Raw genomic sequence first — 15561 nt, forward strand, 5'->3', positions numbered from 1 at the left:
TGTGCTTCTAGAAAAACCAGCTTTTTCCTAAAGCAATCTATAGTAGTTGCTGAAACTACTTCCTGAGGGAGCCGATTCAAATTTTCACAGACCTTACAGTGAAGAATCCCTTCCTTATCCAAAGCTTAAACTTCTTTCCCTCCGATGCAAAGAGTGCCCTCTTGTTCTTTGTAATGATCTCGAAGAGAATAATTGGGAAGAGTTTCCTATATGGACTGTTTTATATTTATACAGGGTGATCATATCCCCATAACCCTCTTCTCTGCACTCTCTTCAATTCCACAATGTCCTTTTTGTGAACTGGTGCCCAAAAATGGACTGCATATTCCAAATGTGGTCTGACCAATGCTTTATATAGGGGCAGGATTATGTCTCCATCTCTGCAGTCTATTCCTCTTTTAATACAAGAAAGTACTTTACTAGCTTTAGATAAACAGTAAAGGTCCCAACACTGACCCCTGGGGTACGCCACTAATAACCTTAGACCATTCAGAGTATGAATCATTAATTACAACTCTCTGGATGCCTTCTTTGTTTGACAACTGCAGTCTTTCTTGAAGCCATGCTGACTATCACTTATAATATTATTTTCTAGCAGAAACTCCTCTGTGGTTCTTTATCAAGCTCTCTAGGACCTTTCCAACTATGGACTTTAAACTAACCGGTCAGTAGTTACCTGGTAATTACCTTGCTCCCTTTTTTTTTTTTTTGAAGATATGAACCACATTGGCCTTACGCCAATCCATCGGTACCTTGCCAGTGACTAAAGAGTTTCTAAAAATTAGAAATAATGGCTTTGCAATAACTGAGCTCTTTGAGGACACGTGGATGTAATCCATCAGGTCCTGGTGCTTTGTCAACCTTAATTTTTCCCAGCTGTTTCTCGATTATATCAATTCTAAACCATTGTGACTCATTTAAGGCAGTGACCTTGCGATTATGAATTTGGGCTTGAGCTCTGCCATTTTTCTGTGAACACAGAGTTAAAATAAGTGTTGAGGAAATCTGCCTATACTAATCTTTTTGCTCTTGAAATATTTAAAAGTTTGGGGGTTTGCCTTACTTTCCTTTGCAACCCGTCTTTCATGTTGAAGTTTTGCTCATTTTATCATCTTTTGTTATATTCTTTATAGTTTCAAACGATGAAGGTGATCCTTCGTTTTTATATTTTTGGAATGCCCTTTTGTTGTGGGAAAATAACTTCTCTCAGTCAGTTGATTATGGAAAACAAGCTGGAAGGCTTCTGTTTATTTTCTTGCGCAAGGAGAATACAATACAGAGAATACGGTTGCAATATCTCAAGTAGAGTAGTCTGATAACCAATAATTTTGCAGGTTTATATACAGTAGTGGTTTTAAACACACCTTAACTTCTAAACGTCTTTTGTAAGAACTGAAACTTACAAAGTTTCGTTTCCGGAGAAACTACCTTAAAGGTTTGGCCTCTCACAAGAAAACAAACCTTATCAGTCATGCTGATAAGAAGTTTTGCTAGCATCGAAATTCCACATAATATAAGTCATAGGGAAAAACAAAACTTTTCAGCTTCATGCATAATAATGGCGTATATTAACCACCTGGGCGTTTCACTGATGTCTAGATTTCTGTACCAAAAGTATACTGTTTTTCATGAAATTTTTTTTTCTAATTGTAGACCTGTAATATAAAAAAAGTTTGAAACCCACAATCATGTAAAAAAAAAATAAAAAAAAAAATTTACTTTTAATAAAAACATTAAATAAAAAACACAAAAATCAGCTTAAACAAGAATACATAAATAAATACTGAAAATGCGATAATTTGGTATACTGTATAGTAATATATTTTTCTAAAACACCTCCCTAGTGTGGTAAATTTTAAAACGAGTCCAACGTCACATACCTATAGACAATGAAAAAGAGCGGATGTCTCCGGAGGAGCTGCGGGGACAAAGTAAGTATTTTTTTTCAGTTGTAATCCGATTGTCATACAATGTTGTATGACAATCGGATTGCAATATAACGCTTGTTTATACTTTTAGCTACCCCGACCTTGGTTCGGGATAACCGATTGTAGCAAGTAGCTAACCGCCCGGTTGGTATTGTAACACTTTACATTATGTGCATAAAAACAATTTTCTCAACAAGTATTCTTTTGTAGAACAGACTTGAAACATTCCCATTTCAGTTCTTTGAGGACAATATTGTCTCCCAGTCCAAGTCACAGAGAGCTGTCCTTTAATAATAGAAATTTTGTTTTCTTAAAATTAAATGTTTTTATTTTTCCTGTTTTTGCTTCCTGTTTACAGCTTACATTAAATGAAATCATATTATGGTCACTGCTACCCAGATTCTCTTTTATTTGCACATTTGTTATAAGCTCTGCATTGTTAGAAAGAACTAGGTCCAGCAGAGTATCATTTGTAGTTGGGGCTTCAATAAACTGTACCACAAAATTATCTTGTAATAAATTCACAAATTTCCTTCCTTTTGCTGTTCCTGTATTGCCATTACTCCCGTCAATGTCAGGGTAGTTGAAATCTCCCATGATTAAAACACTTCCACTTTTTGCTGCTTTTTCTATTTGTGCTAGTAGTTGATTTTCTGTTTGTTCCTTAGCACTGGGGGGCCTATAGCAGACTACAATAATTTATTGTGTTATTTAACCCCACATTCACCTCCACCTATAATGCCTCAACCTCATCGCTTGTTTCATCCGCAATTTCTTCTTTCACATTCACTTTAGATCACTTCTCACATACAGACACCACCACCCTTTCGTTTGACTCTGTGTTTACGAAAGAGTATACCCAGGAATATTGACAGCCCAGTCATGTGAAGAACAAAGCCAGGATTCAGCAATGCCAACTAGGTCATAATTCTCTTCACTCATTAAGGCTTCCAACTTACCTTTCTTGTTTGCTAGACGTCTAGCACTGCACAGGCTCTTTAAACCATTGCTGCTTTTACCATCTTTGTTTGCCAAAGCCTTTTGTTTTACAGGACAACTAGTACTGCACAATCCAATATTTGTAAAATGGGAAGCTCCATACATTTATCCATAACCCCTCCCCCCTTCAACTATCCCCAATCCACCCTCCACTAGTGTCTGACCCCTGACTTTTCCCCAATCTTTCCCCCAGCAAAGCAAACCCCCTTTTCATTTAGGTGCAAACCATCTCTGGCATACAGGTGTATGTACCCCAATGAAAAGTCAGCCCAGTGCTCTATGAATCCAAACTCTTCCCTTTTGCACCAGGACTTAAGCCATGCGTTTACCTGTCTAAGCTCTCTCTGCCTTTCCTGTGTTGCACATGGCACAGGCAGTATTCCAGAGAATATAACCTTTCTTTCAACTTGAAACCTAGTTCTTGGTAGGATCCTTAAAAATCAAGATATCTTCCATCTATCTTGTCATTGGTTCCAACATGGACCAAGACGGCTGGGTCTTGTCCAGCCGCCCCCTTCCTTTATGAGGAAGTAACTCCTGATCATAGAAAATCCCCCCTAACTACCAATGTGCTGTTAGGGGTAGCAGTAACATCTAGAGTTGCTACCATTGCGTCTGCCACCTGCAAATCTTCACATAACTTTGCAAACATGTTGGGGTGCTCAAACACAGGGCTGGCCTTCCTTTTCTGGGAGCCCCTACCACGCTCTTTAGTTACATTAACCCAACGCCTAACATGCTCATCTTGATTAACCTTTCCACCCTCCACATCTAAGCCATTAACTGCCTGCTCAGTGAGCAGGAGACCCCTCTCAAGGTTATCCAGTGATTTCAGTGTTGCAATGCGCTTCTCCAGCTCTCCAATGCGAGATACCAGAAAGGCGACTTGCTCACATCTGTCACAGCGGTATTCATCTAGGAGCTGTTGCCCCATTTGTGCATACATATGGCAGACTGTGGACTGAACCAAACCTTCAACCTTGCTACGGTACCACTCATCTTCCCCGTTACAATATGTTTGTTTACAAGGAGCTATAAAAGTTTACTTACTCTAAGGATTTAACCCCCTTTTGTTTTCAAACCACTGTTTTTTCTAACTCCACTTGATTAAAAAGCCACTTGTTTCACCAGCCAAGTTTAATCGATTGTCTGTTTGACTATGTAGTGGAGTTCCATAGTAATACCTGTACTGTTTTAATTGTACTTCACTGTTTGGCTCTCTTACAGGGATATCCTATTAGATATCCAGAAAATGCGTCCGTAGTCGTGCACATGTGTTGGCACCCTCTGCTTTAAAGGAGGGGTTCATTAATGTCCATTTGCCAGATTTGTCTTGGCAACTTTCCTCTGGCAGTATGTCATGGTAGTATTTGGGACAGTCCTTCTCTTGGCATACTAGACATTCTAAAATCACTGTTTTTATTAGGTCTTGTGTTAGGAGGGATGCTTAATGTGGCTTTTTTGTTCATTGTGCCTACTTTTCTGGTGAGCTCAGAGAGCTGTAGGTTTAAACCATCCTTCTGTGTCCAGTTCCTTTACACTCGGCTGAGAAACTTGAGTAACTTAAACAGGCGTTCCAAGGAGTCAAGTGGAGCATGAGCATCTATGTGAAAAACTGTTACTGTGGTATTTTCCAATATCCCCATATCTTCCCACACTTCTTTTCTCTATATTTCTTTGGAGTGGATCATCGCCCTATGTTTCTTCCACATGGCTAGCCCATTGTAGAGTCATTTGTAGATGTGACACTAACTGCATATTGGCTGCTTTTTCCTTCTCCCACTGTTTCCACTTTCCTAGAGTTAAGGATTGAAAGCTACTTCTTTCAACACTTTATTTTTCATTAACATATTTTGCTAACCCATCAGTGAACCATGTTCCTGTTCTGTGTTTGGCAGGTCTGAGTAAGGTTTTCCTGGGGATTCTATTTGCCGTGTCTCTAGGTTGGGGCTTTTGTAGGGACTGCTACAACAGTCTCATTTAAAGTGGCAACCCCTACTACACCTTGTTTGGCTCTGGAGCGAATATACCATTTCCATTTTTTAACATTTGAGTCTTGTGCATGTCCTATCTTAGGTGTTTAGGAGTCACTGAATACCCATTGTATGATGGGGTATCTGGGGCTTTATGGCTACCACATGATTGAGGGTAAGCTGTTCTGTGTCTATCACATACAGATATCACATTACATTGATGACATACTTATTGAAGTGGAAAACAAAGAGCAAGTAGAGGAACAGTTAAAAATTTTGCCCACATGAGGATATATAATCACTTGAGGAATCCATTTTGATCGCATTTAATTTATACAGCACTCGGTCAATATGGCCAGCTGTATCACACCATACGGTAAAAATGAGCACACCTCCAAAATAGTGTATCACATCACACACTGTTAATGCTAGGTGTGTTGTGTGTGTTTTTTCTTCTTCTGTTGCCCAAAATGGGTCACCTTATTTTCAATTGAATGAACTGCTTTAACACACTCAAAGGTGTGAATATGTCTGAGAATATATTTAAAATGTAAATGGTTGTTGGGCAGTCAGGCAGTTCAGTTGCCACCTAAAGAAGCTCATGCATGCATTTTGCTTATACCGTTTGTTATAGGAAAAAAATATTCATGTGAATCTCAAGTCTAGCAATCATTCTGTGATCCTTGAGCGGCTCCAGAGAGAGAAGTTGACTGGCAATGATAAGATGGAGACATTGGTTAGTTTTATGGTCACAAGAGCTGAGTGCTAGATTTCTTCAATAGACCTACAACTCTTCTTTTTTTCCCTACAGTATTTTATCTTTTCACTGTCGCCCTCTAGCATAAAGAAAAGGAAATAAAGCTTCTACCCAGGTTGCCAATTATTAAACTTGAACGACTGGATTACAGATATGGAGTGTTCAAGAAGATAGAAGTGAGTAGCAAAAAAAAAAAAAAAAAAAAACACAAGGGCACACATTGTGTAGATCTTAAAATAAAGGACCCTCACACAGTGAACCTGTTCACGCTTCCCTACTTACTTTTTTTGATCATGCATGTGTTTGTTTTTTTCTGAATGCAAGTGGGCGTTTTCTGAACACACTATCGCAGGCACCAGTTAATTTGAATCCCTTTTTGACACTGTCAGAGCAAGGATGTAAAAAAGGTTACACAGTATACCCTTCAGGAAGAGGTATGTACGCAAAGAGAGATCCCTTCTCTTAATGTACATTTATTGTGGCCAGGCATGATGTGAATAAAGTGTAAATTGTCTTCAGTTTTTTTTTTTTTTTTTTTTGTTTCTCCAAAGCCAACTTTATAGTGATGGCATAGTTTTGGGCACAATGAGCCATCATTTATTTGAATATACTGTTAATTGCTGTTCTCAGAACTTATAAATTCATGTTTGACATTTTTTTTTTCTCAATGACAAGTGCCTGGATATATTTAGTTGTTGGCATATGCGGTATTCTCCCAGGATTTTGTTTTTAAGCTGGGTGGCAGCCCCTGTATTGTGAGCCAACTTTTTAGTAACCACCCAAAAACAGCCGAGTGATTACTGAAATGTGCCGGGTGGTCCACCCAGCTAAAGGGGTCTGAGGATTCTATATACTTTGGGAGATTTTCTCTTCTTGAGTCTTTTGGACAAGAAGTAAAGGTAAATGGTACAAATACAGTAAATAACCTGGCAGGGGTGGTGGTAACCTTTCCCTAGGTTTTTGTTGCACATTACCTTGAAAGTGTTTGTGCTTTAAGTTCAGGTTTAATAAACTGGAAAAATGTTGGTGTCTCTCTGACAAAAGTAGAGCTTCAAAGAATAGGTCTTGTGCTGCACAAGTTTGATACATAATTGTGTAAACTTGTATAATGGTCACAAGTCTCAGAAGGTTTGCAACCATGTTAGTATTAGTGCGTTCCAACCATGTGTTTTTGTTGCAGGATGGTGGTAGTTGGATCATTGGCAAACCTGAGACCAAACCAATAAAAGAGGAGCGTGAAGAGAGTAATACACTTGACAGTAACTCAGTAAACAGTACAGTTAAGCAGGAAATACCAGAAGAGCCTCTGGTAGGAAGCATTTTTCAAGTATATTCAGATATTTTAGTGTTTTTTTTTTTTTTTTTTTTTTTTTTTTTTTTTTTTTTTTTTTTTTTTTCATGGTTACAGAATCTTTACTGTCCAGTGAAAACAGAAGAGTTTATTGCAGAGACTGATGATGTTGAGGCAGCTGATGAGAGTACCCCAGTGGTGAGCTTGCTGATTTGTATTCTTTTTTTGTATTTGTATTCTATACTTTTTTTGTTTCTGACAGTAAAACACATCATTCCACCATCAAACATTGATCAATCACCTCGGGAAAGGCACATAAAGACCGTTTCTTGGCTTGTACTTGTTTAGAACATGGTTCATCAGGTGTATCAAGCTTTTAAAAGAACTCCAACTTGTTGCAAATCACCCAAATCCTACTAGGGATACAAGCCATTTACTGGGGTTGGTATGTGGGAAGGCAGCAATAAATGAACACACTTTACCAAAATGGGAGATTTTTTTTTATTGGTGGTTAAAAATGTTTATTACATGGACTTGTTCCATCTATTCTTTCTATTCATGAGATTAATCGTCTGTACATAAAATGTTATTGATAGACAATATAGACACTTCTCGAGATATGGATACACATACACACCTAGGGAACCACATACACACCTAGGGAACAACTAGTGGAACTAGTGAAAATGTTTCCGCATATAGAAATGTAATACTGAAAAGCTTTCACAAACCTTGGATGCCTTAAATGTGTACTATGTCATACATAAAACATACTTGGGTCCTTGCATATATTTTAGTGTGGGTGGTATAGCCAAATAATTCATTATTCTTGTTTGTTTGTGCTTCTAGTATTGGTGGGAAGAGGTAGCTGAAAACTGTGTTCGATAGTACATGAAAGTCATTTTTCCTATGGCTTGTTTAGACCTGCTAAAAAAAAAATAGACGTTGCCTCTACTGGAGCCTTTTTGCATGCATTTACAAAGTCTAATACAGGCTTTTGTAATTGTCTAAACAGGTGTTATTTTAAAGCCTAGTTAAAAAATAGTAAAGTCCAGACATTAAACACCTGTACAGGCAGTTGCAAATGTCTGTACAAGCCTTTTTAAGAGTTTTTAAACACTTCCGGTCAAGTCCATGCAGGCAGCAAAGGTGGCAACTGCCCCAGGACGCTGCATTGAGATTTCAGAAAACCACATGGAAATGCTGGCACTTTTCAAATGAAGAATAATAAACAAGACCTATTTGGTCCAATGTTAACAGTTTTTTGCAAGTGTTTGAGCAGTAAAACCTCTTGGAAAAAGCTTCCCGTATTCTTTAACTTTTTTCTTTTTTATATTTATCTTTATCTTTTTTTATTCTCTTTTGTTGTACATAATTTTGAATGTTTGCACTGAAATTGTTGTCGTTATATTTAGGTTGTTTTCCCTTTTTCAAAATTTCAATAAGTATTAACAAAAAAACATATTTAAAACAAAAAAACACCACATCAATTTTATTAGTATTGGTGCTAATTCTGACTTGCAAAAGAACATCAACTTAAAAAAAAAAAAGTTTTGATGGGTTTACAGGCAGTAAAGACCTTATTTGCATATATTACCTTGTCATATGTATTTTTCAACCTTCTGCAGTTATGTATTTTCCTAATTTTTGTTTTGCAGATCACACAGATCTTTAGCTTTGCGACCTTACTTGAAAAAAATGGCCTGGGCCAGGTTCTCCAGGAATTTTTGATGGAGCTACATGAAATCCCCTTGCCAGCGCACTGGGAGGTCCTGTCTAACGTAGGCCCCACCTTGCAGTTGGTGCAGAGGTCGAAAGCTTCCACCATGGCAGAGACAGTTGTTCATATTCAGCCAGGACTTCACTATCATATTGTAGTCAGGGAATACACTGTACCTTCCTTCCATGAACTTTTCCAAACTCACCCAAGCCGGCTCACCACCGTGGATGAAGTGGTGGAGCTTATCTGTGACCTTGAAGCCTATCGTCCTTGTGCCGGCCTTCCCAGAGAAGGACCTCGCTCTCCAAACTGCCAAGTACTAGTGTATGGGGAATGGTGTCAACAATGCAGCATAAATCCCTGGCCTTCAGGATTTGTCCGCTGAACTTGGGAAGGTGATGGGTGAGCCGAAGCTCAGGGGGACAAGGGAACTACTTGTGAGATGTTCATGACTTAAGTGTTTTGTGTTGGATATTCAGAAGGCATTTAAGAAAGCATTTGAGACCATCACCTAGGAAGAACCTGTGTAATACTTAGCAGTGGTTCATCGTTTTGTCGTTCATCGTCTTGTTTACCCTCTTACCGTTGTACCCGCTGTATGCATAGGTAAACTATTTCTTAGGCAAAGATGAACTAGTTGCTGACCCTATGGCTGTTCGATAGATAGAGCTGGTTTTTGGAAGGAAATGATTTATGGTTTGAAATAATTTGAATGTAAGAATATTAAATTTTTTAGCAAATAGTTCATAACTAGGCATCACTAACCTGGCAAAGGACTGATGCCTCTTCAATCCCATTTTAGTGCACCAAATAAAAGCCATGTCTGTAGAAATGGACATTTTAATGTGTTTGGTTGCAGCAGGGACACCTTAGCCAATGTATTCAGACCTCTAACACAGATGTGTGTGCAAAAAAGCTTAACATAGGGCCAAATATATCCCAGGAGCAAGTTATTGCTTCTGCCCAGTACCCCCCCCCCCCCCCCTTACTCCATTGGAAGCACATTTAAAAGCCCTTTACTATTTAAAATTGATTAGTGATTAATAAGCTGAACTGACTCCTGTATTCTTTATTCGTCCATCCCTGGTTGAGGTTATCTTTCAAGCAAATAGAGTATCGTTTTTGTGGGCCCTGTAAACACACTATCAACCTGTGTGTTTGTATGAGAAGTGTTTTTTTTTTTTTTTTTTTTTTTTTTTTTTTTTACACATTCGTGTCCTTTTATGCTGATTCTGTTTTTTTTATATATATATATATATATATATATATATATATGTGTGTGTATGTAAAGTTATTGGTGTGTATATTGTTTTTTAATGCCATTTTATAATTCTAAAAAAGCAGCTATATTTTCTGGTTCCTTTGGCAGTTTTGTCTACTGCTAGTAATGCCAGGCATTGAATGTGCTTTACAGTTCCTAGCTCTCATTTAGTGCTGGCTTTTTGTTTTTGTTTTTTTTGTTATATATAAAAAATATATGTTTTTATAAAAAGAGCTGGGAATGGCAACCACCATAATTGTGTTATTTCAACAAGTAGGCTAAACAAGCTGCCTGATATACACATTGTGTGTGTGTTTCATTCAATCATAAAAATGAGGTGGCAGAAATTTAAAAAGGCACACAGGAATTTAGATTTTTGAGTAAGTTGTAAACAATTCAATTCGACTAAATTAAACTCGATATGCTCTTTAGTTTACCTGTTGGGCTGAGACTTGAAAATTAAATGAAATCGCCTTGCTTCGACAAATTCATTTGGGAGGCACCGCTATGAATGCAAGGTAGGTATCGCCACTTACATCACTTTTCTAAGGATATCAATAGGAAATATTGGTAACACGGGTAAGTATATTGAAGGGCCAAGTTTACACTGAGACTTGCCTTGTAAAAACCATAGTTTGAAGCCAAAATGTAAGTATCCTTCCATCATTTGGGCAGGACAGGCTTTCTCAAACCTAACACAAGAGGAACTCTTGAAATTCTTTCAGGTCTCAGTGAACCCCTGCCAAAATGTGAGACCACAAATTGCTCATTCATAACCTTCAGGCTAACCGTTTAAAGCTTTAAGACGAATTGAAAACGTTTACTTAAAGAGGAACTAAAGTAAAAACTGACCAAAAAAAAAGAAAATACATTTACCTTCAATCCCGCAGGGCAGTCCGATCCATCCTGGAGTGTCTTGCATCAGGTCCCGCGTTGTCCCAGGGCTGGTGCACCGGGCGCCGTCATCTTAGTCTCTTCTGGGTTCTTCATCCTACATCACCCGGCCCAGGTGCAGGATCGGGTGACGTAGGATGGGAAAAAAAACTTGCCGATCTTGCTGCACATGCGTGGGATCTGCAAATTTTTCTCTTTGCGTGAAAAGGCTCCTGTGCAGGCTCCTGTTAGTTTTGTTAATGTAGTTTGTTTATAGGGAACATTATTGTAGGTAACTTCTTAGATCTAGACATGTCAAAAATGGAACTGATATACTGAATATTATCATTACATGCATTAATCTTATACAATTTTTGGTATGCAATATTTTTCTGGCTACAGTTTTACAATTGACACTTTGGTGTGTATTTAAAAATTATTTCCCTGTCAATATGACCTAGATTCACCCCTAAATTCGTTTAAATAGTTATTTCCTATTGTGACTACTTTGCACGTCTGAAAATTGGTCAGTAGGTGGCAGAAGGAGTCATTGTTTTAATATGGATTGAAAGGAGAAATATAGAGGAATTTGAACGGCTCTGAGCAAACTTCCAGCCAAATTGACTAGAGAATAGTTCATAAATATACATTACAGAAAGGCAATCCTCAGCTTCATAAATATATATATATATATTATATTTTTTTTTTTCTCTTGCTCATGTCAGGAATGAATGAACTGTGTGGGAGTTACATCTTCACGGCAAAGATTTGGGACATTTGAGCATTTCAGGGTTTAGTTTGGCTTTTAAGGTCTCCCTACCTGACAGTATTTGAGACGCTATTGTCTTTCATGTAATGCTTGTGTGAATCAGGCCTACACTCATAATCATAGCTGAGCTCCAGGATTTTTCTAAGCTTGAACCTACAACAGAAAATGGTTTCCAGGGTTGAAATTTTATAAAATTATATTCTGTCCTATTTTGGATACCTCCTAGAGGTGGTAAAAACAGGTTACCAGATTTTAGGATTTGGTTAAGTTGAACTCCAGCCAGATACAAAAATACTACTACTACTACATTTAGTTGGTAATTATCTTAAGAATAAATTATTCCTATTTCTTCTGCTGCAGACCTCCTCCTAGGTGCCTGGCTGTTTTGCTGACCTATTGCCTTTAGTGCTTTTCTTGGTGAGCTGCAACACATGCTCAGATCGCAAAATGGAACACTAGCATGACAGCCAGGCAATTTTAATTTTTTTAAGAAAAGAGCCAAAAACCGCAGACCTTGTGCTTTTACTCATGATAAATTCCCTTTCAATGTATTTTGCAGTAAAACTAGTGCATAGCTTTAGAATAAAAAAACTAGTGCAATAGCGTTAGAAAAAGCTACACTGCTTTTCCTACTGGTATGTGAAAATGTTGAACATGTAACATAAAACACAATAGGAAAGTAAATCAAAAACGTCTTCAATGCACTATTGCTCCTTTATTGTCCATTTAGCAGGCTAGGGGTGGATCCTTGATCAAGCTGTATTGGATAAGTATGCGGGAGGTCAAGGACCTGTCTATTATCTAGGAGCGCCACACAGTTTACATATGTGTGTTTGAGCCGCACTGTTTGCCTGGAGTTCCCTTGTAAGCTGTTAGATTCACTGCCCTACTTTACAATGTGAAATTTGCTTGGTGTGAGAATTGGCTTAGACTTATATTTGCTAGGGTAGCAGACTTTTTAGGTAATCCGCTTTTGAATTGTTTGTCAGAATGAGAGCACAATGTAGTGTTCTTGTGTGACCTATTCTTTAAAAATGGGGCAAAGCACCATAAAACCTGTCTTTTTTTTCAAATGTCATTTGAAAAGGTATAATTTTTTTCCTTGTTTTCTACACTGGAAGTAGCTGTGTAACTGGGGGAAAAATGCTTTAAAACATTTATTTTGTTACCAATGCAATGGTTGGCAAACACGATTTATATTTATATATAATACTTTTTTACACCATTGTTGTGCCCAAGCATACCCTAAATGTTGTTGGTCTCCTAATAGCTCTTGTTTAGAAAGTTACTGCTTTTTAAATAAATGTTCTTTATATTTGCTATAATGCACAATGGGTTTTGGTTTGTATCCCGTGTTGCTGTTTTTCAGAGACAAACCTTCACTGTGTACAGGACCATGTGAAAAAATAAAAATTGCTGCTGATGGTTTTGTAAACCAACCAGTTGCCATTAGAAGTGCTCAGGACAGTAAAATGCTGACATAAATCGAATCTTGTCTAATCAATCAAGAAATCCCAACTAGAGTCAGAAATGGTAAATTTGTAATGGGCTGCATTATACCTGTCAGTGCCAGGTGGTGTATGAGTTGGCCAATCCAGCAGTTGGAGGGCAGCCAGATAGTCCTACTATACCAAGTATAGTAGGACTCGGCTGTCACTGTCCAGTGGCCATATAGATTGACAGGATGAACCCTTCTATAGTTGTCAACGTGTAGTATAGATATAGTAGAGCTTGGCCAATCCAGTATGAGAATTTGCTGACATAACGGCTGTCATCGTCCGTGTTATGTCACGGGTATAATTTGTGACAGTTTATGGAAATAATAATGGGTTGAATTTGAAGTGTGCAAAGAGATAACACAAAGACTTGAAAGATTATACTATTTATTAATAAAGACAGATAGATAAAACAATGCAATAACAAAGAGTTAGATATAACAAAAAATACTTTGCTGCGGAAGTGAGTTGCATTCATCCAAGGAGTCCCCCAAATTAATGGCTTGGCAGGATATTAAATTATGCTAACCCAACAGTCCGGCAGCCTGCTTTATGCATCGACAGGTATGAGATTGCTCATATTCTAATCTAAGTCAGAAAAGACGCCGCTCCAAGCTATACAACCACCACTATTTGCCATGTATTTAAGTCCAAGGAACATCTTGGCTGTAAAGTACTATTTCAATGTTAATATTTTGCTCCACAGATAGCTTCTGTCTTCACCTTGTAGTTGGTAGACTAGCTGAAATATAAGCCCTATGGTACCAATTACATAGGTATTAAAAAGTGTTGGTGTAGGAATGCTGATTACCTGCTGCATTAATTGAATATCAATATTGCGTTCTGCAGGTGGTTACATTATTTGGCATTTCCTCAAACAATCCCTGGTGGGAATCAATTACTGCCATTGGGACACATGGACCTGCAAGATTCCCACTAGGGAATGACTGATTCCCAGTTTTATAAACCTTAATCTTTTTACATCTGTCTTGTGTAAATATTTTCCTGCATGGAAGGCATGATGTCTGCTAAACTTCACTCACTCAACTCCTTTGCCAGTGGCCTAGATTTGATACATGTTGTTAACGGACATGTTTTTTTTTTTTTTTTTTTTTTTTTTTTTTTTTTTTCCCCTCTTTCATCTTCATGCTGCTAGTGAATAGACTACATACATGGTAAGTATGGGCTACAAAATGGCTGATTTCCTTTTGTATGAGCAACAGCACTACTTATCTTATACAGCTAAATCAGCTAAAAGGAAAACTTCAGATTTTTCTTTGAGTGTTCAATATGGTACTTGTAAGTAAATGTTGCCACCCCTGAGAAAGTCATCTCCCACTCAAGGAAATGGAAGTGTAAATTGCATTCCCAACAACGCAGCTGCTGCTCTTTCAGTCTCTGAATATGACAATTACAGCATTTAGTCTGCACTAACAGCATTTGAACATCCCACTCATTTCTCTTTGGCAATCACAAAATGCCCCATATTCTGTGAACACGATGCAGAATGTACTGTAGTGTGAGTTCGGCAAGGACAGGTGATGAGTGTGTAACCAACACTGACTAAAAGTTACATCTTTCATACCTGGAACAAGAGTAACAGCTGTGCTGTTGGACCTGTATTAAAGTAAGGCAGTGTACACATGTATAATTTTTATTGCTGGTAACCGTCTAATGATTATCTGTCACTGGAAACAAACAAACAAGTGCTGTACATACACCTCCTGTTCTGCTTATTGGAGAGGACAAGTGGCACCCCACTGTGGTCTACTGCCTTGACTTGTATAGTGGTCATTCCTGATCAATTGTTTATTCTGACATATTCATAAACTATGTTGGGCGTCCACTGTAAACACGTTAGATTCTTGCCCAAGAACAAGCCCGATCACTTTGTCTCGGGCAATAATCATCGAATGTGTGTACTTAGCCTAAAGGTCTACAGGAAACCTGAGCCTAGAGTTTGTTTGCCTGTTAGGAGAGTTATGTCCTCCTAGGAGCAAGAGACTTTCTCAGGAGATACAGTTAGGTCCATAAATATTTGGACAGAGACAACTTTTTACAAATTTTGGTTCTGTACATTACCACAATTAATTTTAAATGAAACAACTCAGATGCAGTTGAGACTTCCAGCTTTAATTTTGTTCAACCCACTCAATTAAAGCTGAAAGTCTGAAGTTCAACTGCATCTGAGTTGTGTCATTTAAAATTAATTGTGGTAATGTACAGAACCAAAATTAGAAAGAAGTTGTCTCTGTCCAAATATTATGGACGTAACTGTTACATGTTCTTTGAGATAATGTTATACCATATTGTAAACTCCAACATTACATCTCTCTTTAGTGTCTGTATTGTCTGTCTGATCTGTCGCTATTTTTCCCTTTAATGTGCAAAACTTTTTTTTTTTTTTTTTATAATAAGGCTTGTCTAGCTTCGTGACCTGCACCAGGTTACCATTCCCAGAAGAAAATATTTACATCTTGAAAATGTATTTTAA

General features: G+C 37.9%; 1 protein-coding gene across 6 annotated transcripts in view; it reads left to right on the forward strand.

The window, feature by feature from the left end:
• The window catches only part of LOC140342775 (uncharacterized), a 51869-nt gene extending 38973 nt beyond the window's left edge, over window positions 1-12896 (forward strand). For 2 of the 6 annotated variants that reach the window (XM_072429116.1, XM_072429119.1), the window contains 5 exons: window positions 5535-5636; window positions 5741-5833; window positions 6838-6966; window positions 7066-7146; window positions 8607-12896. In XM_072429116.1, coding sequence (XP_072285217.1) covers window positions 5535-5636; window positions 5741-5833; window positions 6838-6966; window positions 7066-7146; window positions 8607-9053 — 852 coding nt within the window. In that variant the 3' untranslated portion in view covers window positions 9054-12896. The remainder of the gene's footprint in view (window positions 1-5534; window positions 5637-5740; window positions 5834-6837; window positions 6967-7065; window positions 7147-8606) is intronic. The other 4 variants (XM_072429117.1, XM_072429121.1, XM_072429118.1 and 1 more) reach the window with 3 other exon arrangements.
• The last annotated feature ends 2665 nt before the right edge of the window (window positions 12897-15561 follow it).

This window comes from Pyxicephalus adspersus, chromosome W (genome assembly GCF_032062135.1).
Source record: "Pyxicephalus adspersus chromosome W, UCB_Pads_2.0, whole genome shotgun sequence".
NCBI lineage: Eukaryota > Metazoa > Chordata > Amphibia > Anura > Pyxicephalidae > Pyxicephalus > Pyxicephalus adspersus.